At 49.0% G+C, this 21613-nt stretch overlaps 2 protein-coding genes across 3 annotated transcripts; one reads left to right on the top strand and one right to left on the bottom strand.

The window, feature by feature from the left end:
• Positions 1–25: 25 nt before the first annotated feature.
• On the top strand, positions 26–9405 carry C19H1orf167 (chromosome 19 C1orf167 homolog). Its single transcript, XM_075114036.1, has 13 exons — positions 26–277; positions 441–663; positions 1234–1415; positions 1581–1677; positions 2085–2227; positions 2727–2935; positions 3695–3839; positions 5760–6024; positions 6599–6707; positions 6957–7188; positions 7297–7432; positions 8195–8305; positions 9020–9405. The coding sequence occupies exons 2-13, from the start codon at positions 511–513 to the stop codon at positions 9077–9079; spliced, it is 1842 nt and encodes a 613-aa protein (XP_074970137.1). The 5' UTR covers positions 26–277; positions 441–510; the 3' UTR covers positions 9080–9405.
• A 1018-nt stretch (positions 9406–10423) lies between these two features.
• MTHFR (methylenetetrahydrofolate reductase) lies at positions 10424–21589 on the bottom strand. Of its 2 annotated transcripts, XM_075114035.1 has the most exons (13): positions 21436–21577; positions 18566–18817; positions 18405–18461; positions 17198–17436; positions 16775–16885; positions 16402–16595; positions 15670–15920; positions 14785–14919; positions 14294–14474; positions 13728–13910; positions 12211–12312; positions 11844–11963; positions 10424–11288 (listed from the first exon to the last, which is right to left on the bottom strand). In XM_075114035.1, exons 3-13 carry the CDS (start codon positions 18413–18415, stop codon positions 11091–11093), a joined length of 1725 nt encoding a protein of 574 aa, XP_074970136.1. In that variant the 5' UTR covers positions 18416–18461; positions 18566–18817; positions 21436–21577; the 3' UTR covers positions 10424–11090. The 2 variants fall into 2 exon arrangements, with proteins under 2 accessions (XP_074970136.1, XP_074970135.1); XM_075114034.1 differs by lacking the exon at positions 18405–18461 and having other exon boundaries at positions 21436–21589.
• Between the last annotated feature and the right edge of the window lie 24 nt (positions 21590–21613).

Here is a 21613-nt window from a genome sequence, read left to right as displayed (position 1 = left end):
TGAGGGCTGGGCTGGGCTGGGCTGGACTGAGCTTCTTAAGAAAGCCTTCTGACAAATGTTATCTGTTGTCATTCTCCATAACTGGTTAAGGGCCAGTTATAAACTGCGTAGCTGACAAGCCTGCGACAAAGAGGCATGAAGATCAGCCATTGTGGAGTGTAGAGAGATGGTTTCCTGAGAAAACAGGCTACTCTTTTGATGACTTCTGCCAAAAGGTGAAGCTCCAGAGAGTATATCTGCTGTGGAAAGCAAGGCTGTGCGAGCATCACAGAGCTGAGTGAGTGAAGAAGGGCCAGTTCCTGGAGCCCTGCCCTCAGTAGTAGTGTCCACTTGACTTCCTGGTCTTTCTGGAAGAACCCTTTTTACCATCTGTCGTCCATCGTGTCTGTACTAGTGTCCCCTTTTCAGTCACCTCACTGTCTCAATATATTCTGTCTCAGTTCTTTCTCTCAGGCTTTGGAGCAGCGTAGACTCAGAAAAGCTGTGCAATTATGGCGCCAAAAGTGTCTCATGATGAAGACAACTGAACAAAGTCCTAAGCACTCGCACAGGACTGTCTATGAAGAACCTCTTGCCGTGCTGTTTTCTGAGGACCTGTCAACATCATCTGGCTTTGGCAGCAGTGCTCCAGCTACTCTGGCCTCTCAAAGCTCTTTGGAAAAGGTGAGGAATTCTTGATTCACCCAGACTGCCCAGAGGTATTAAATTGCTGGAATTTTTCGGGGGAAAATTTCTGCTTCAACAGGATACTGTCATCAGCGAACTGTGCTTAGTATTTAGGCCTGAAGAGCACAGAGCCCGTAGGGTCCTGGAGTTTAAATGTAATCAGAAATCATAAAGTCACTTCTCTCTGTGCCCTTCCTGGTTCATCATTTAGTGAGGGAGGTGCTGAGCTAGTGAGGTCTCTTGTGCCCTTGCTCCTGTTTGTGGCTGCAAAGTGGAAGGGATGAGGTACAAAGAGCCTCATCACTGAGAAAGTGCATATGCCCGTTTCCCCTTTTCTCGGTAGAGAAATAGCTGTATAACTATTCAGTATAGAAATAACTTTCCCATCACTTATATGTTTGTACTCCAGAGCTGTACTTGCTAGCCTGCAGTTCCTTTGGATGCATCCTGGATTTCCCCAAATCCTTGCCAAAAAGAGGAGAAAATGGCATGGTCAGAACTGTTCGCTAAGTGACGCCATTGCGAGGACACTTACCTCACAGCATGTCCTTCCCTCCATACCTGCAGGAATACAGTTTTAGTGACAGCAGCCAGCAGAGCTTCTCCTCCATTCTCACTGCTGAGGATGTCACACGCATGCCGTGTTACAGTTCCTTCCTGCAACTACACCAATGTGCAGAGCTGCCAGCTGAGCGGGGTGGGGAGCTCTACTTGCAGGCCTCCTTTCCTCCACGGAGCGTTGGATCTGGGTGAGTTGCAGGCTGCTTCCTTGGGGTGCTGGTAGCAGTGGCCCCTAGTTTGGTCTGGCTGAATTCCTTCCTTCTGGCTAGTTCCTCGTGTCACCTCACAGTATCTTTCCAGATACTTTATCCTCTTCTTTCTTTCCCTATTCCCCTGACACTTTTGTCTTGCAGAAGTAATTGGTTTGTGGGAGGTCAGTTCCAGTCTTTGGCAGTGCAGGGTCCAGACAATAATGTCCAGCCTTTCACCAGTTACTCTACATGGGAAGAGGTAAGCCTGAAAAGCAGTGCAACGCCTGTAAATGTACAAGTGTGTTCTGCACAGCCCAGTGTAGCAGACAGCCTTTGGGTTTCAGTATCAGCATATGCAAGGCCTCACTGCTGTTCTCTCTTTGTTCTTTCTCCTCTCTCAGACAGAAGGTTTAGGGAATTGAGGCATTTCTCAGGGTAACTCTTCCCTACCATTTGCCAGCTGAGCTGGAAATTGGCTCTGTGTCAAGGATTTAAAAGGGATGTGTTAGACCCTCATGCCTGGGTGTTCACGTGGCGTGTGTGGGTTAGCAAGAGGGAGGTAGGCAATCATAGAATTCACAGCAGCAAGGAGAAGGGGCTGAGCTGCGTGGAGTGGCTGTGTTACAGCAGCAGTTCAAGGCCCTTTTTTGCTTTTCTGGATTATAGGACTGCAGTTCTGACAAGGAGGTGAAGAGTTGCTGGCACCAAGCAGAGAAGTGCTGCCTGCGGAGGTACTTCATTGTCTGGTCAGCTCAGACTCAGCAACTTGTAAAGGCCCAGCAGTACTGCAGGCTCGTTCAGCTGTCTCGGTAGGTATTGCGCTTTCCAGAAGTTTCCTAAAGCTGTCTGTTTTGAAGACTGTTTTGACACTTGCTTTAAAAAAAAAATTCTTCTTTAGCTACCTTTTTCTGTCTTCAGTGAGATTTTTACAGCCCATTATTTTGGTTTTCTCCTGCTTCAAAATTATTATCTCTGAACACAAACATTTCTGGTTTGATGGGATGCCTCAATAATTAGGACAAGAACTGCTGATAACAAGCCCTATCCACTGAGCTGGTCTTGCTCGCTACTTATTCGGAAGCTGAAGAGAGGAACAGGCTTGGCACAGCCAGGACAGAACACCTTACTCCCTACAACTTGCCCTGTCCGTCGTTTCCCCTGACATTTGTTGGGGAGTGGATGTTAACAGATCAGATATAGTTCCTAAACTCCCTCACGTGTATGTTTGTTGTTAAAGTTTCCGTTACAAGGGTGTGAGTCTCTGTGAGTTGTTCCTACAGTTGGTCCAACGACCTTTGTCTTTTTCAGAGCCTTTCTCAGCTGGCACCACTGGGTTGTGGAAAATAAGAACCAAAAAGCAGCAGCAGCCCTAAAATATCGAATTCATTGCTGCCAGATGGCTTTCAGCCTGTGGAAGAAGAGGCTGGCCCAGAAAGTGGAAGCTGACCAGAGATTCAGGCGTCACATTCACCAGATGACTGCTGATGCTCTGTGGCATTGGCATTCCTCCTGGCAAAGTGAGTTATCCCACAGCAGCACTAGCGGCTGTAGGAGAGGGATGCTGTGGGAACGGCTGGGTTGGAAAAAGTCCCGCTTCTGGTTGTAACTCTGTGCATTGCTCCTCTGGAACATCGCATACTAGACCAGGGGACAGTGTCTCTGTCACTGCCTTCTTGTGGTTACAAGCAGGACGCATGCCCTGCTGTTTTGTAGTGCTTTATGCTAGGGGAGAAGCTCCTTTGGAAAATGGGTGGATTTCACTTTACCTGCACTACCAAAGGAGTGATCAAGGAGTGCATTTTAGCAGCTGGGGAGTTAAATGGAGTTCAGATGCAGCATTCCGAGCTTGAAGATATCTCCTCAGACCCAAGTCAGGCTTTGCTTCAGTGGGAGCACAGTGTATCTTTTGGGGCTGCTTAACAGTCCTGATCCAGTCCTCCAAGAGGTTCCAAGTGCTTTAAGTGCTAAGTACTTACACTGTGCCAGGGAAGGAACACTCCCAATTTTTGATGGAAAACTGCCTTGCAGATGAGAGTTGAAGTGATCTGTGATCCCTTGCTTGGGGAAGGGTTGGGGGGGGAAAGGTCTGACTGCCTTGCAAACAAAAAACTAGAAGGTGAATTGAACAATCTCTTCAGCTGCTAAAGAGAGGAAGGAAATCTTGGGAAGTCTGGTCCCATTTGGTATTTGCAGCAGATATATTCTCTGCTTTTGTCTGGACTCTGCTATAGAAAAAAAAATCATTGGGCTCAGCAAGCTAGTGTGTTCTCTCGCAGGGAATCATGCTGAGAGAGAGCTGCAGCAGCAATGGGCTCAGCACAGCTGCCAGGAGAAGAAGAGGCTGGTCCTGCAGACATGGTATTGCCAAACAAGGAAGCAGAAATATGCTGCTTTATTCTGGGAACATCTTCTCCTGCGCAGGTTTGTTTCCTTCCCTCAAAGCATTTCCAAGGGAAGCTTTGAGTGGAGAGCAACATATGTAGCAGAGAATCCAGTGTATTCAGACCAAACCTTGGGTTTGAAAGTACAGCTGACTCATGTGTAAATGGAGCTTCTGTAGGAGAGTGGGGAGAACAATGATATTCAATTCATCTGGGTGTTGGTTACAACATAGGTGAAGCTGTAGTATGTTTTGAAGTCTTACATTATGGTGCAGATCCTGAAAACACAAGAATCTGAAGAGCAAGGTGTCTGCTGCCAATCATTAACAACGTCTTTTCTCTCTTAGCTGTTGTTCAGTAGCTTTCCCATTGAAATCTGTTTTGTTGGTTTTGTGAGGCTACCATCTGCCTGAAATGCATGGAAGTGTCCAGCTGCAATGAACCAGGAATTGTTCAGGTCGTTCTCTTTGAGATAATTCAGGAGGATGAGAATTAATAGATGATTTATGCCAAGGATTCATGTATGGCATGAGAAGTGCAGGTTTGGCCCTAGCAAATTTCCTTTTAAATTGCAGGTTCAGGCTGAGAGGAGGCAAAGGTCTGCAGAGGAAAGATCAACTAAAAACCCAGTGGCTGTGATGCTTAGGCTCTGCACTCACCCCACCCAATTGAATTTTCTTCTGCAAATCAATCTGTGTGGTGGCGCCCTAGAGGGAAGTGTGTTTGAGAGAAGTCCTTAATGTTCCTTCTTCCTGTGGAGTGTGTCTCCACCATTAATCTTCCTTCTGAGTCCTCCTTTGATGAGAGCGTGCTTCTAATTTCTCACCTGGATATGGTACAGGCTGAGCCCTGTCTCTTCTGAGGGGGGCATTTTTCATGCTAGGGTAACCTACAATAGATTCTCTTGATCTTCAGAGAAGCCTGCCAGGCAGAGGATATTTACACCTCTGCCCTATGGTGCAGTGGGGTGATTTGCGTAATGAAAGTCCAAGTGGAACAAGGAACCAAAAGGACAAGGCAGGAGTTAAAAGTAGATTGGCTTCTGGTGTAGCAGAGGAAGACTGGCTTCCTGTGCATCAGCCTGCAAGATATAAAGAGATTATTGTGGGTCCAGATTTACAGTGCTGTTAATAGTAACTTCTGTAAACACTGAATTTTTTTTTAAATAAAATTGCCTCCATAAAGGTGCTGCGTTATTCTAGTTGTACATCCCATGTGCACAGGCCCTAAATTTGTGACAGCTAAGAAAAAATGAAAATCTGAGCCTGACAACAAGGTGCTGTCTTAAGTCCAGCCTGGTTCTGCAGCAAGCAGACTTAAGGAGTCTGCTGGGTTCCATGCTGAAGGAGGTTTTAGCAGGTTTATTCTCATCCCATAAGGAAAAAGCCTTGCTCAAGCATCAGCCTAAAGGTCAGGTGCTGGCACAGAGAAAAGACTGAAGACTAATTTAATGGCGTTCTTTTTTGGGGGGGATCCACTATGTGTACTGGCAGGGCAGCCTAGGAAAAGCATTTGTTTTGTAGGCAAAGGAAAAACATAGTGTAATGTTACATTCAATTTGCAGAGGTCTTTGAAGAAGGAGAAATGCTAAAATGGCCAGAAGGAAGCAGACATACTCCTGGGCTCTGAGGAGTTGAGAGGTAACAGTGCTGGGAATCTGAAGTAAAATCAGGGCAGGATTTTAGCAGAAGGAAACTGTAGGGAGGAGTCTGAACTTACAACTCCCAAGGACAAGGCACCGGGAAAATAAGTAACACGGAGAAAGATATAAGTTAATTGCAGAAGGAATAACAGGAACAGCTTTTTTCTTGCTGAATGCTCTTGTGCTTGTTTTGACCACTTAGGAGTGACACTGCAGGGTGAGGTGAGAAGGTGGAATTTGTTCTTAGCCTGTTCAGTGCTGACATGGAAATATGACTTTAGGCATCCGCTGCTTTTCTGTGCTTGTATTGTTTTCCAGGTGCCTGGTTACCTGGGCCCAGGTCACTGCCTATAGACTGAGGCAGCATGAAGCCCTCTCTTGTTTTAGAAGGGTCAGAGAGCACCGTCTCCTAGTTGTGAGCTTTTCTGAGTGGAGGGTGAAATTCTTGAGAGCTGAACAGCAGGTGCTGGGAGAGAGAAACAAGTGGCAGGGACCCTCTCGGGGTAAAGCCTGTCACCGCTGGCGATTGGCTTCAAGAGGACAGCAAGCCTTGCACCTAGGATCTGTGGCTACCGTAAAACAGGTAAGAAAAGGCAAAGATCCCTATAAGACAGTTATTTTTTAACTGCCTTCTCTCATTAAGACATCACTTGGGTCACTAGGCACAGACGTACAGGGTCAAGGCTTGTATAAAAACCTGGTTTGACCTGTGGTGACTGCTTAGGCCCTGCCTTGAAATTCTTTACAGATTGTGCACGCAACTTCATCACCGTAATCTGGCACTGACTGCAGCAACCATCTGGAGCACAGCAATAAGGAATGGGGACATTTTGACCAGAGAGATGAGAGCGCTTCTTCCTCTCTGCTCAAAGATGATATGGGATAATCACTGTCCCTGCAGAGCAGAGTGAGCTGTCAGAGTTGCAGCTTTTTTCAAAAGACTCACAGCTAGCAAACCACAAAAAGGTCGATTGATTTGGAAGGGCTGAGTCAGTCCTGCTGGGATCTCATCTGTGCAGTTTCCAGCCTGGGGTCTAGCACATTAAACTACCTGCAGGGATATGAACATAAATGTATCTCTAAGGCTAGTCGGTGTGTCTGTTGCCTGTGCGCATTGTGTTTAGTCTTGGCTGCAGCTGTGTTATCTCTCTTTGCAGGCCTGCAACTACTGGACAAAAGCAGCTGCCTTTTCCCAGTGCTCACGGCAGCGCAGTACCCTGATAGGTGCTAGGAAGAGCAGGAAGATGTCTCTGTCTTGGTCCATGAGTAAGAAGATGCCCCTTCCTCTCTTCCTTTCATGGGACTGTGTCGGAAGTGTGAGTGGGGTGGAAAGGGGAGTAGTGTTTGCCGGCCACGTGACTGGGATTCCTCTGTGGAGTAGGTGCTCATGGCAGTCGAACTCCGTGAGTTGCTTCTGTGTTCAGGAACCAAAGGACTAAAGACTCATGGCAGCTCTGATCTCCCCCTCTCTAGCTCCAAGGTTAACTCCTGTGTGATTACTCTTTTCTTTCCTAGAAAGCAGAAAAGGCAGAGGAAAGGGTTCGGCACCAGCTGCCCCTCTTGGGCTTCTTCCCAGTGCCATTCACCGCTGGCTGGTGATCTACAGAAACCAAAACAGGGCTGAAAGGCTGCTATTCCCTCACCTGGTGGAGAGATCTGGTGTGGTAGGACCGTCTCCTGCACACACAAGGATTCAGGAGAACGAAGCAGAGGTGGACTCAGAGGAGCGAGATGAAAAGTGGCTTGGGTAACTGGAGTGGAGGGCTCTGGGCTTCCTCCTGTTGCTGCCATCAGGAAAGGACTCCCTTGTAGGGCTGTTGGGCTGATAAAGTTTATTTTCCCCCCTTGCCTATAGGAGGAAGTATCTGAGGTGGTGGCATCACACGGTGATACTTTGCCGGTGCCAGCGTGACAGGAGACTGCGCTGTCTGGCAAGGGGGTGGCATCAGTGGAAAGAAGCCAGCAGGGTGATGATACTGGCTCAGGTGTTGGTGAGTGTCTGGTACTGCCACCAGGGTGGCCATGATGGGTGTTACTGGGCAAGCCTGCTCTGCTTTCAGCCTCTCTTATGTCCTGGGAGATGAGATCTGGGGACTTAACAAGTACCAGAGTGCACCACAAATCCTGGTTTCCTGCTGTGGCTACTTTTTCCATCTTTCTCTTTGAAATGCCAGCACGGCAGGCTGGCATATCCACATATTTAGTTGTGCTTTGCCCCATCTTACAGATGAGAATCTGAGGCAGGGTGATTTGTATAGATTGTCTGTAGCCTGTGCAAAAAGTTCACAGCAAGTATTACCATATGTGTCCTTGTATGGGTTCCTGATACATCTCTCTGGTGTCTACAGCCTCCCTCGGCCCCCTTTTCTGCTCAGGCCCTAGCCACCTATGGAACAGACCTGTGTTCTCTCTGGCTTCCTGGGCATTAGCTGCGTGAGATGTGCTCTGACCGGCCCGTGGGACAAGAGGATGCGTGTGTAGCGAGTGCCTCCACGGTTGCTGAGGAGCTGTGCTGCCGCACTGACGGGGCACTGTCCTTTCCCCAGGGTACTGTGACTTAATTAGCCACAATACTTGCAGAAGACAGTGGTTAAACAAGAGTTTTGTTAGTAGTCAGCTTTTTCTGTTACCAATGCAAAGCCATTCAAGAGGGACCCAAGAAAACAACTGGAAGCAAGGTGGGACTAGAGGGAAGTGAGATAGTTTGCCTGCCAGAGCCCAACTAATCCGTGCACTGCCTCTTTTCCTGGCAGGACCAGCAGCGGCTGATAGAAAAGGCCTGGAGGGCGTGGAGACGACGACATTTGCAAAGCTGTGTGGTGCAGAATTTTTTGGAGGAGGAAGCCAGGAGCCTACTATCTCAGGTAAGCATTTATGACTGCTTTAATTCCTTGGACCTCAGTGGACCAAAGAGCACCCCAAAGGGACAACTGGTGTTCCCCACATCTCTCTCCCTGCACAACGCACTTGCTTCAGGGAAAGGGAATGGGACTTGCCCATAACAAAGGGAAACAGCGTCCAGCTTTATATGGGTTCATCTTTGGGTGTTTTTCAAAGCTTTGTGTCAGCAGTCAACCTCCCTGACTCGTACCCCCTTCCCCACTGTTACCAGAGATGTTAATCCACTAAGCCCCTGCGTCTCAAGAGCCCACTCAGAGAAGAAACAGGCTCCACCTTGGTGCAGGGGGACTGTGCTGACTTGCACCCAGGGGCAAGCAAATTGCTATAAATTTGAGTGAGCAGGCAAAGCATTGGAGCTCAAATAGCCAGCTCGCTCCTCTGCCTGCCTCCCAAAGATCCATGCAGGATTAGGTCCTCCTTTAACGAGATGTGAGCAAGTACTGAAATTAGAGGGCAGAGGGGATGTTGGTCTTCCTTGTCTCACATTGATTTGCACTCTGCATTTCACTTATTGGCCACAGGAACGTAGGGGAGACAAGGAAGGGCTCTGAGTGAATGGTGAGCCAGTTGGCATAGCCAATTGCTAGAGGAAAAGCTTTGTTTACCGGTACTGGGAGGGTGGCTGCAACTCCTCCAGGGTAATCGGAATGTTTGATTTGTCCACTTTACTATTTAAGGCCTTTGGAAGGTGGCGCCAGCTAACAGCATTCCAGCTCAAGGACAAAGGATGCTGCTGAACGGTGGGAGCCTGCCTGCAGCTGCTGCTCATTTCAGGACACGTGGAGGATACAGCTGGCTGTCACAACAAAGAGCTGGTCCTGCTGCAATCAAGAAAGGGAATGCTCTGCTCACATGAGAAAAGCAGTGCTGCAGGCCAGAAGCATGATCGCCAAAGAACAACCAGGAAGACGTGATACCTCGTGAAAGGTCCTCTTTAAAGGATTGATATCCTGTCTCCCTAGAGGCACAAACTGAGAAGTTATTCCCTTTTGTTGTGAGGTTGCGTTCCCTTCTCCTCTGGACCCTGATTTTGCTGGAGTTCTGATTAAAGGTCAAAAAACCACCCAATAGGCTCTCCCTTTACTCAGCGTTTTTTCCTGGACAGGAGTTTAGTGTCATGCAGGGGAGTAGCAACTACATCAGTCTTAAAGAGATGAGCAAGAGTCTGCCTGTGCAAATGCTACATCCTGTTGATTCCAAAGTCTGGATCGTCCTTGGTAGGTGCTAACACAGGTCTTTATTTTCAGATTTGGCTTTTCCCCTGGGGGGCGGACTCCCACATGGCTCCCACCTCCTCCCCGTCCAGGTCCATCAGCTCTTCATTAAGCCTTTCAGTGGGTGGCCAACCTCTTGACTGCTTCCTGCTGGTTCCTTTCTGTGCTGAATGAGCTAGGGATGAAGAAACCTGCTGGGAACAGCTGAGCACCAAAAGCTTTGCTGAGGCAAGACAGGCGTGTCTGACCCCCAACCTTCCCATTACTCGCTTCTGTGATTGATGCCCTGTAATTACCCTGGATATATGAGCCCAGTCTCAGACAGCTGTAATGAGAGGGTCTGAAGAATCTGGAAAAGGCTTTTCTTCCTTGCTTGTTTGAAAGAGATGCTCACAGCATGGCAGGGATCTCAAAATCCCACTGGGAACTGCCCCAAGGTCTTGTTTTCCTAGCCTGTGGTAGCCTTGCAGGATTGTTAAGTACACAAAGCAGCCTCCATGGCTCCCCCAACCCCTTATTTCAATGCTTTGCGGCCTAAGGCCGTTAAAAGTCATTAGGTCAGGAAAGAGAGCCTATCTTTTCCTACAGGCACTGGAAAAGGACCACCACAGCTCCTGTGACCTTGCAGAACTGAGCCAAAGATTGTAGCTGGTTGGTTTTGTTAAATTCTAGGATTTAAGGTTTTTTTTTTTTTTTACTCTGCCACAGAGCTTTGTCTATACTTTACTTAGGGCATGTGTTGAAAGTGAAGGCAGAGCTGGCCCATAAACAATTGGTTTTTTTAAAGCTTTCCCTTGTGCCAGGCTGATCAGTCTACCAGCATGAGTCTTTGCTACTTACAAAAATACAGCCTAGTACAAGAGACACTTGTATTTGTCTATTTTATTGTATTTAATCTAAGTAGTGTGATTCCTACTCGGCTTCATCCAGAAGTAAAATTCACATATTCCTATTAAAAAGAAAACAGGAAATATAATAAAAGAAGTGTTAGGGAGAAAATTTGAACCTTCTGGAGTGAGTGCAAACGTGAACCTGATATGATCAGTTATGAAGAAATACACCTCAGGAGTGCAATGTAAAAGCAACTTGAGCTTCTTTTCAGGGTTGGTAACTGCTGAAATAGTCTCATTGCATAGGCACTGCTGACAGGAGTGTTTCTGCTCCCAAGGCATCGTTTCTCGCATGAGAAAGCTATAAGAATCCCACTGAGCTTTATCACATTGGTGCCCAAGAGTTTCTCCTGTTACTGTAATCAACATAGCTGTGATCAGCATCTCCTGATCCTTTAGAGCCGGCCTTTCAAGCTCAGCCTAGAGCCTCAGCTCAGACGTTCAGGTAGTTCTGGCTGTTTGTCACTGAGAAGAGATCAGGGAGCCTTTGTGTTGGGGAGAGAATAACAGGTAGTGTAGGTAGATCGAAGAGCTAGCCTGGTCAGTGGGTTGAGGAATGTGTGATCCACCATCAGCACAGGAGCTGCTTTTTCTCTCCCCGCAGTCAGTGGATGGAAGGAAGAGCTAAGGGATTAGAAGAGGTTTCACTGCTGAGTTGGAGAGTTCAACAGCTCAAAAGTATCATCCACAACCTGCCAGAGGCAGTTTTCAAGTGGGAAGTCATTGTCCACCAGGTTGACCAAGTAGTAGTTGTCATGGATGTACTGGATGATCATGCGAGAGGGTGACTCCTCTTCATAGAGCTTGGCCCATTGCTCGATCCACAGTGCAAAGGCTTCATCCTGCCAAGGGGGTGTGTGGAAAAAAGCTTTTAGTGGTGTAATGCAATGTTAGCTGCAATTTCATACTACCTCATTTTGGACAACCAGTGTCACTTGTGCCTAGGGTCTGTGGCCTGTTTCGTCTCAGTAAAAATTGCAAGAGCTGAGCAAGGAGCTCCGGGCTGAGCAAGTGTTCAGGGCGCTTCCCACTGACTGGGAAGCACAACCGTTCGGAGCTGCAAGGAGACATGTTTGCAGTAAAACGGCTCAATACTGCCCCTGTGTGTGTACCAGGGGAGGGACAGCTACTGCCCAGAGCTCTGGGGACCAGTAGAGCGACAGCGGTAGCTCCCAAGCCTCTTGTTACTGGGCTCTTGGCATCTGTGAAGAGCTCTTGCTGGAGCAAAGTTCTCCTTTGCTGAGAACACTGAGGGAGCGGAGGAGCAATACCTGGACCGTTGCAAGCTAATATCACAACAGTACTCAAATACAAGAAGTCTCATAACTAAAATCAAACCAGACATTCAGAACTTCCAGGGCATCACAGCAATGTATCCAGCAGGAGCGAGGACTCACCTTCCAGGAGAGGAAGCTTACAGGATCCACTACAGTGGGCTGGATGATCTCCCTGCCGGGGAAGATGCCCCAGGTGACAGCATTGGGTTGCAGATCTGGAGCATTAGTGATATTCTGGCCCTGCCAAAGGAAGGAAAACCTTTCTGAATCCCTCCTCCAGCAGTTGATTAAGTGAGTTGGAACAAGTGCGTTTACAGTCTCCTTGTTAAGAGATGAGACAGCTGCGGCACATCACAGCTCTTGCTTCACTTTCCCTTCCCTTCATCAGCCTTCATGTCCCACTTTGTTCATTGTGATATCTGAATCTTTGGTATTTGCCTCTCTCCCAGGGTGGTGAAACAAAAGTGTCCTGTAAACAACAGCTTACCTTGACATTGACAATGTGGTAGTTCACTCGCAAGTCATACTTCTTCAGCACTTTGAGCAGTGCCGTGACGATCTCACTGGAGGTGAAGAACTCTAGGTAAGCCTACAGAGAGGGATTGGGGAAGGGGAAAGAGAGTAAGAGACTTAGCTCATGGCAGGGCTGGGACAAATACAGGCAACCAAGAGGACAGTTATAGAGTCTGGGCTGCCTGGAACCCAGGCAGCCTAAGAGTTATGTCTATTCCCAGAAACGTGTACTACAGAGGAGGCTTGAGCAAATTAGCAAGAGAGCTGGGGGAGGCAATAAAATTGGTGAGAGCAGAAGTAACAGCCTGGGAGCAGCCAGCTCAGGAAAGCTACAAGCTTCTTGTTTTGCACCCACATAAGCAGACAGGCTCGAATAAGCTCCACTCAGCGTAACCACCACTGCTGTGCCTGGGAAGCAGTCTGTGCCAGACCGAGTAGAGTGCTTGGAAGGGGCCTGAGCTTGACCTCTGTTCTACACGGTACCTGATGAAGAGCAGTGTCCTGCCAAGGCTGCCCGGTCTGGGGGAAGCAGAAGTCAGGGGCCTCAGCTGGGCTCTCCCAAGCACCCTACCATTCCCTGTCCTCATCTTTTGTTCACAGTTCTCCCTATGTGCTTATATAACCTAATTCTGTACTTCCTCTATCTACTGCTGCTCTGTGCTTGGCTGCTCCCAACGACCACTTCCTCTCTTCCCATTTCCTGGCTATTGTTGATAGATTTCCCCTCACCTCTGGGGAATTTTTTCCTTTGAACACGTAACTGCATTTGCCATCTGCTGGTCTCATGGCTTTAGCGGTTTGGATCCCTTTTGAACAAGGCTGCTTTGTCTCCTAGTATGAGCCACTTGCTTGGCATTTACCTTGATGGGAGATTCCTATCACAGCCATTAGTGGCAAGGCTCTAGGGCCTGAAAATGCATGACAGTAGGAGGCAGGCATGGCAGACAAGCCTGCTCGCAGGCCAGAGAAGGAACCTGGCAGCTGTCTGAACAGCACAGCAGTAATGCTGTGGGGTGGGGGCAATTGGTGGAAAGCTCTGCCTTAGGGAAGGACAAATAAAGGAATTTTTAAATGCCCAGTTATTAACACAAGACACTGGGTAGTAGAGATACTACATCATTGATTCCCATTTTATGATAAACTTAAGTGTTTCCTGCACCACTGAATGGGATCAGATGTAGCAGGCAGGCACGTTTGTGTCTAAAACTTCATAGCCCTGTCCTAGAAAGGAGTTACCAATAATTACTTGCTGAGGGTAAAACCAAGAAACTCTAGAGATGTTCAATAGATGTTTTGAGGTGGGGGAAAACAGCTACAAAGTACAGAGATGACATAGTCTGTCTCTTAAGACACCAAAGGAACTTCGCCTCATCTCAGCAAGAAAGCATTAAGATAAGGAGCGGGCAGAAGGATTATCTGGGTGGAAGCCTAGGACCTCCCTACCTAACAGAGCCATAACTCTTTGCTGCCTAGCCCAGAGTAGTGCAGTACCTTTTGGAAAACATAACCCCCGCTGGGCCCCCAGCCTACAATGGGGTCTGTGGAGCGTTTGCCATTGATGTTTGGCTGGGAGTTGATGGTCAGGATTCCTCGTCTGTTGACCTTCTCCAGCTGCTCCTTCAGAAGGTTGGTTTCAGTAGCAAGAGGGTCATCGTTCCAAGGCATACACGTAACCTACCATGAGGAGAAAGGATGCTCACAATAATGTAACAACCCTTTGGTTACTGTCTGGATGCTGAAGGAACTCAGAAGTGCCCTAATGGTTTCAAACACACCTGGTTCCAGAGAGTATTCCCAGGTTTGGGTCAAGGGGCAGGATATCCTCAACTCTAAGGATTACTGCTGAAGTGTATCAGTACTGGTCCTGTCATAGTGTAGCAGCTTTCCTTTTATATTGAGCCCTGGATTCTGACTGCTGGATTCCCTTCAGCCACTATCTCAGCAAGTCCTTTTGGATAAGGAAGTGCCAATTCTTGTTTAGAACACCAATGCGGTAGCAGGAGCAAGAGGAGATATGTGCTGTTGTCTGTGCCATCCCTTCCTAGGTCATCACTCACCTTGTGCCCATTTTTGTTGGGTTCTCCGGTGATGTAACATGTGAACACCTCAAAGACGCTTTCCTCACCAGTCAGCTCTTCCCCCCACATCTTCAGGAGCTCCTCCCGGGGAGACTTGCTCTTCAGGTAGAAGAGGTAATAGTCCTTCAGTTCCCCAAAGGCTGGAGAGGAAGAGTTACCCCTGTAAGGGGAGCAGACTCAGGATTAACAGCCCACTGAGGAAGATGAGCTGATTTGGAGATGCAGGAAGACAGCCACCCAGGAGGAGGAGTATCCAACACAATCCACCTAGAGACCAGAAGCCTCAACATCTTGGTGCCATTCTCCTCACCTCATTTAAATCCAAGCAACTGGGGACCACATTGTTAAAAGCCACCTGTTCTGTCAAGCCCAAAGTGTGCCCAGGATACCCACTAACGACAGAGACCTACTGCGGAGCAGGCTTTCATACCGCACCTCTACCTCACTGCCATTGCAGGCTGACAGCTTACCATCGGCCATTGGGGAAATCGTCCCATTCTTGAGTTCGATAGATGTAACTCTTTGGCCTAGAGGCCCAGAAGATTGGCCGAACATCTTCAACTCTTCTCTTGGGGTGAGCGCTGACTGCCCAGGGCAGGGGCCGCCTGCATGGGAGGAGCAAACATTAACACAGTTCATCTGCGGACTTTCCACTAGAGGCTGGAAGCCCTTCCCCTGGACAACTTTGTCTCTGGTGAGAGCAAGTGACAGGGGCTGAGAAGAGTTCTATTTGTCAAGAAGTAGGACAGAACACTCTTCTTCCTTTATGAAAAATCTTTTCTCACTCAGTTCCCTCACAGGATGTGCAGTAGGTGTCTATTAAATGGTTAAGTACAGGACTGACACCTGAAGTTGGATGAGGTAGGGGAAAAGCACTGTGTGAAGCTATTTTTAACAAGAAAAAACAGCCCAGCTGTCCCTTTTCCCTTGCTTCCTCTTGTCTATGCTGAAGCCATGGCCTCAGAGAGAAGCCTACATTCCCTTTATCAGCTGCAGAGAACCCCAGAAATACCCAGCGGGAGCTTACAGAGCACCTAGCCTGTAAAAGGGGTTGTGACAGACCTCAAACATGTTTCTTCCAAGTGGCAGCTCTAAGAGTTTAGGTTTTTAAAGTTGCAGAACCGGCTACCTTAAAGCCACTTGACTAAAACAAATTCCTCCTTCAGCTGTCCCCTCTATTCCTCCCAGCTTTTGTCAGAGACCTGCAGGAAGGGTGAACTTCTAAATGCAGAAAGATGCTAACAGAAAAAAAGCAGGAGAGGAGAGGTGCCAACCCATCCATTGCTTGAGCCTTGAGTAGATGGAATAGGTGTATGTGAAAGAGGAACTAACAGAAGCCAGCATATTCGGCTCACCTGGGGTCCTCATTCCATATACCCAGGCGCTTTAGGACTTCGGTAGTAGCCACTTCCCGATTGAGGGTGTAAAAGTGGAGCCCATGCACCATGCCACTATCCAACAGCTCCCGGCACATGGACACTGCCAGCTCCACCCCATAGTTCCGGATAGCTGCATCGTTGTCCTTGATGGGTTCAATCACATCTTTGATTTCTTGAGGCACTTCCAGCTTGGAGAGCTTCACCAGCTGGCGCAGGGAGTGGTAACCCTGGATGAGGATGCAGGGGATTTTCGTTTTTCCAAGACCCTTTTCAAACATCCCAGTAACACAGGCACTTGATCTCCATTTTGTGGCAGGAGATTTAGAATTGGGCCTCCTGGATTCCACTCCTAGGCCCCATCTCTAGGATGGTAACACAGTCCTGGTCGTGTCACTTTAGATGATTTCTTCCCATTTCTTGTTGCCCAAGCCCAGCATTCTTACAGTGATGATTAACATCTTAGGACTGGTAGGCCATTGTCCTTTATATCCCTTTTTGCCATATGGGCACAGAAAACCTTTTAAGCTTATTATTACATGCCCAGAGTTTAATTTGGCAAACCACCTACAGACTTATTGCATGTTTAACACCCTCACTTCCCAGAAATTTTGTGGAGGATATTTACAGACCTCCCTCAGGCCCTGACCCACAAACACCTAATATCCTGGATCCTTATTCCCTCCCTGAACCAGAATTACTGGATTTCACCTGTATGGGGAAGATGCCAGGAATAATGGGGCAGGTGATGCCAATGGCTTGACAGTCCTTCATGAACTTGAGAAAGGTTTCTGATCGGAAGAAAAGCTGTGTAATGACAAAGTCTGCCCCAGCAAAGACTTTCTCCTTCAGGTGCCTCAGGTCTGCCTCATAGCTCTCTGCTTCAGGATGACCTTTGGGGTAGCCTTTGGGGAAGAGGGAGGAAAAAAAAAAAGTGAAATCCTGGTGGTCAGGACAACACCCTAGAAATTAGAAAGCAGCCAATCTGATTGTACTGTCACTCACAGCCCAGGTCCAGAGAGGGACTGCTGAGCTGATTTCCCTATCTCAGACCCTACCCCACACTCTACAGTAAGACATTTACCTGCCACACAGATGTCAAAGTATTCATCAAATTCATTGCGAATGTGCTTAACCAGGTCAACAGCATAGTTGAAACCATCTACTTCTTCCTCCCATTCCTCACCAACAGGATCTGAAAAGAGAACACATCCACAGCTCTCTGCAGCTGCTTGCTGGACTTGGATCTGCTAGTTCCATAAAACTCTCCTGCTGTCAAAAGGAAAAGATGAAACCCCCAAGTTTACAGTTTTACCCATGGACTGCTTTTGTCTACCCTTGAGAGCTGGAGGGACTGCTAACAAAGGGGTCAGATGAAATGCAGTCTCAACATTTAATTCCCACAGCGGAAGGAGCCTCTAAATCTTATTTTCCATTTTTACCCTGGAATTGAATGCAATAGCAATACAGCCTCAGCCCTATGCAATCATAGAACCAAAGGATTCACCTCCACGCAGTGCCATAATGTTCTTCAACCCGAGCCTCTTGGCCTTCTGCAGATGCCCTGTGATGTCATCCTTGGTCTGATTGCAGCATGTCATGTGCAGGATGGTCTCCAGGCCACAGTAGTTGACCGCAGTGTTGGCAATAATCATGGAAGAGGTTTCCTTGTCAGATCCTGGGTCACCTGCAGGGTGCCATGTCACATCAATGAAGAGTGGACCACCTGCTCCCATGCGGTCAAACCTGTGGATTTGAGAGCTCTGTTAGCCTACCAGGTAGCCAACTCCCCTCTCTATGCCTGGGATATTTTGCTCACTGCTGGAATGCCAGCAACAGGCAGAGAGAGCTTGGACGACAGCAGCAGGAGAAACCAAGAAAAGTGCTGAATTAGGAGTTTAGCAAGTGGCCAATGTAAACAAGAAAAGTCATCCTTTAAGGCTGTATGAAGAAGAGCTTACAATCTCTTTGAATAGGCAACTTAAGTGTTCTCTGTAGAATAAACTCCCTCCCAGCATGCTCTATTAGACTGATGTGTCTTCTAATAGAAAAGTCCTGTTCCTTTTGAGATGAGAAACTATGCTGCAACCCCCTGTTCCCAGCTTTACCTGTAGAGGCCACAAATATGAAAAGATGGACCAGATCTCTATTGTGTTCCGAAGCGTACATAACAGAAGATGCAAAGGCTCGCCTAACTTGTTTGTCTCTTGCTCTGGGTTGGAACAGGCCCCTCTGTTTAAAGTAAACCTGGCACTGGCATACAGCAGTTATAAAAAGAGTTATGAAACTCCCTCTTCTCCTTCAGGTAAGTACACGGTGGCTCCTGGGGCTCCCCACTGGGCTCCAAGATACCCTTTAGCTCTGCTGAGAATTGTCACCTTTCATTTAGCAGGTAGATGGGGACACCTATCTCAGAGGCTAAAACTGTAGTCCTCAGTAATACGGTGGCACAAGCCAGAGTGGCCGGATGATTCTGAAAGCAAGTGGTGGTCTCTGTTCCAGAGGCTTTGCCATGATGCCCATCATGTAATATTTTCTGCTTTTAATAGGTACTTTTCTGCTCTATTGTCCCCCAGTACTCTGCTTCAGCCCCAGAGCATGACAGTGGGGTTGCTCCATCTTCACAGAGCATGGGAGAGAGGAAACAGTCTGGCCCCCTCAGTAACCCCACCATGACACTTAACTCTTCAGGACCTCCAAGGAAGACAAGTTACCTGGTGTCCATTACCCTCCTCAGCAGGAAAGCACATCCCCATTACCTGCTTCGTCACCTGGAAGGGGAGACAGAGCATGGGGCAGAGCCTGCCTCATTGGCTATTTCCCAGCCCTCCACCAGACGCTTCGTCTCTCCCCTCTCCTACCCTGCAGCCCTCACCTGGAGATGAGATTGACAGCAGCATTGGCTGTGCGGGGAGGGAAGAACTCCAAGGAGAACCACTTGTCTCCAGAGTCCTGCCGTCGGCGCATCTTGTCCCGCAGTCGCTCATGACGGTCAGTATCGAGGACAGGGGTGGAGCAGCGTGAGCTGTCCTTGGAGCTCTCGCTCCCGCTACTGCTGCCACCATCAGACTTAGAGCTGGAACTGGCACTGCAGGTATGCTGGGTCTCATTGACCATGGTGAGCTCTCTGGAGGGGAACAGAAGGAGCACAGTGGGTACAAGAGAGGACACAGATCTCAGCAAGAAGCAGTTATGGCTGGGAGGGCAGCAGATGATGAAATAGAAGCCTGTGCCAAGACCCAACGTTAATCATCATCAAGCAGTCCCTTTTGCCAGCCCTTGCTATAAGCTGTACTGGGGATCTGATGAAAACACAATAAAAAGCATGTGTTTAGATAGTGCTGGAGAAATAACACAGCAGATGGCTTCATGCCACTTTCATGCAGCTGTTCTGTGCCTACAAACAGAGAGTCCACAAACATTTGGGAGTCAAATTTGGCTCTGAGAAGAGTCAGGGCAAAAGTGATGTTGACCTAACTACAGCATAGCAAGCCACTATACCCACATGCATGAGGTAAGGGCCTCTTTGATCTTGTGGCCTTGGGCTGGACATGCCAGCATTTTTTTTTTTTCCTACAGCAGCTGCTTCTTGGACTGTATCCACCTTCAGAGTTCCCGTTCTGTTCATTCCCAAAAGGCAGTGCTTCTTTACAGTGTAGGTAGGAGAGAAAGTGCTAATAGGGCAGGTACATAAGAATGCACAACCTATTCCTATGTCAGAAAAAAAGTGAAGAATCCCCTCTGATCAGGCCATCCCCACAAATCCCATCCTTTGTTTTTCCTTTGCTAGCATCAGAGAACTGCATTTCTAACCATTAGCCTTCTTCCACAAGACACACCACCTCCACAGACAACTGCCCCCCGCGCCAATACCACTGCATACACTCAGCTATTTCCTTTACCAGGCACGCTGTTCATGTTCCTTTTCTCACCAATTGTGGCTGCTTGGAAACAAGGTCAGAGACCGTCCCCTTCTCCCTGCCTTGCAGCACGATCAGCTGTGCTTGCTTGGCTTCACAGAAAGGAGAACAGCACTGCAAGTCAGTGGTACAAGTGGGTCTAGGATGGCCAACTCCTCTTAGCTCCCAAATGTCTCTCACCCTATGCCTTTAAAATTAGGTAGTGGTTATGGATAATTACAGAAGAGCTACTACAAAATTTGGATCTACATTATTTGCTTAGGTACCTGCCAAAACTTAAAATTGTCCCTGGGAAGCAGCATGTGTCTGAGCGTTACATAACACTGGAGCCTTTTGGAGGATGCGGTTGCGTGAGCTAGCGCATACTTTGTCTTCATCGTAAGCTCTGTGGGTTTAGGTCATCCAAGGAGACTTTGAACTCATCTTCTAATGTTTACACCGAGTTGCCAATCAAGCAAAACCCTTTGGGAGAAAGTCTTTTACCACCTAGGGATCTCTCCAGCTGGCAGGAGATATGAGAAAGGAGCGCAAGCCTTCTGCTGCCAAGAGGAACTGGGAGTCTTAAATCTTTTGTGTACCAACACAGTAGGCCACGGTGAAAATCAGCAGCAACGACCTATTGACAAGTGAAGCAAAAGCAACCGAGTGCACAGTGACAGCCCTGACCACGCGCTCTCAGAGGACTTTGCCTGGCATCCATGTGGCACTAATCTGGGAGAATTATCCCAAAGCGTGTGTTGGTGATCAAGCCAGTGGCGCAAAATCACGTGCAGTCAACTCCCAATATCTCGCTTCTAGCAAGCATGCTACAGCACTGTAGGCAAATCAAAGGGCCTCTGTTCTCCCCTTTGAGATTTAACACCCATCACGAGGGAAGGGTTTGTATATTAATGTTTCTATAGGATGAGACTTGCTGTTGGGGAAGTAAGGTAAGGACTTACCTTACTATCAATCTAGAGCCACAAAGACAGGAGAAAGCCCCCACTTAAATTTTGTCTACAAGCAGCATTTGGAACAATTTCCTTACCATCAGATGCATCACAGATCTGCTGGCAGTTATTGCAAAGCAAAAAAAGATTCTCTAAACAACAAAATCACTTGCAAAATACGACAATCTTAAACACCCATCAGCTCCATGGGGTCAGCACTCCTGCTCCTCTGTCTCTACCACGCCACAGAGCTCAGAGCAAAGATCTCTGGCCCAGCACAGCGATGCTGATCGGCGTGGATGTGCCTGGTGGGTTTATGTGATGCTAGCGGTGCCTATTTCCTTCACTGTAGGGTATTTTGATTGCTTCCAGGCCCGAGCTGGCACTGAGCGTGGAGGTCTGCATCCTCCCAAGCTTAGTTCTACCACCCAAGCAACAGTGGGCTGCGCAGACACAGGGCACACATGCCTGCAAGGGACTTGTCCAGGGCCTTGCTGCCCTCGGGCACGGCACCGGGCTGACAGCGCTACGGGGCTGACACGGGGCCCGCGGCTGGATCTGCTGCCTGGCCACGGAGAGGCCGGGGGGGAAAGGGGAGCCCGGCACCCCGCGGGCTGCCGGGGGAGAAGGGGTGCCAGCAGCCCCGGGGCGGGGGGACCCTGCGCCGCAGCCGGGCTCGGGCCTCAGCAGGGATCAGGTCGCAGCCCCATCGCTCCTTCACCTCAGCTGAACCCCTGGGAGCGCGGCTCGGCCCCAGGCAGCCGGCGGGCAGAGCGGGCCGCTGAGCAGCGGCAGCCTGGCCCGGCACTGCGGCTCGGCTCGGCTCGCCCCGGGGTGGGGGGGAGCTCCCCAGGCGGATGGGTCTCCCCCCTTCCCCTTCCCGGGGCCCCGCTCACCTGCCGGCGGTGCTAGGTGCGGCGCAGCGCGGGCGGCCCCATCCCGCCGCGCTTTAAGGCCGGGCGGGGCGGGGCGGCTCAGCCGGTGCCCTGCCCGTTCCCTTCTCCGACATGGCGCCGCGGCCTCAGCTACGCCGCGCCGCGCCGGCGGGGGCGGGGCCAGGGCCAGGCGACGGGG

Source organism: Phalacrocorax aristotelis, chromosome 19 (genome assembly GCF_949628215.1).
Source record: "Phalacrocorax aristotelis chromosome 19, bGulAri2.1, whole genome shotgun sequence".
NCBI lineage: Eukaryota > Metazoa > Chordata > Aves > Suliformes > Phalacrocoracidae > Phalacrocorax > Phalacrocorax aristotelis.
This window is presented reverse-complemented; position numbering and strand designations above follow the sequence as displayed.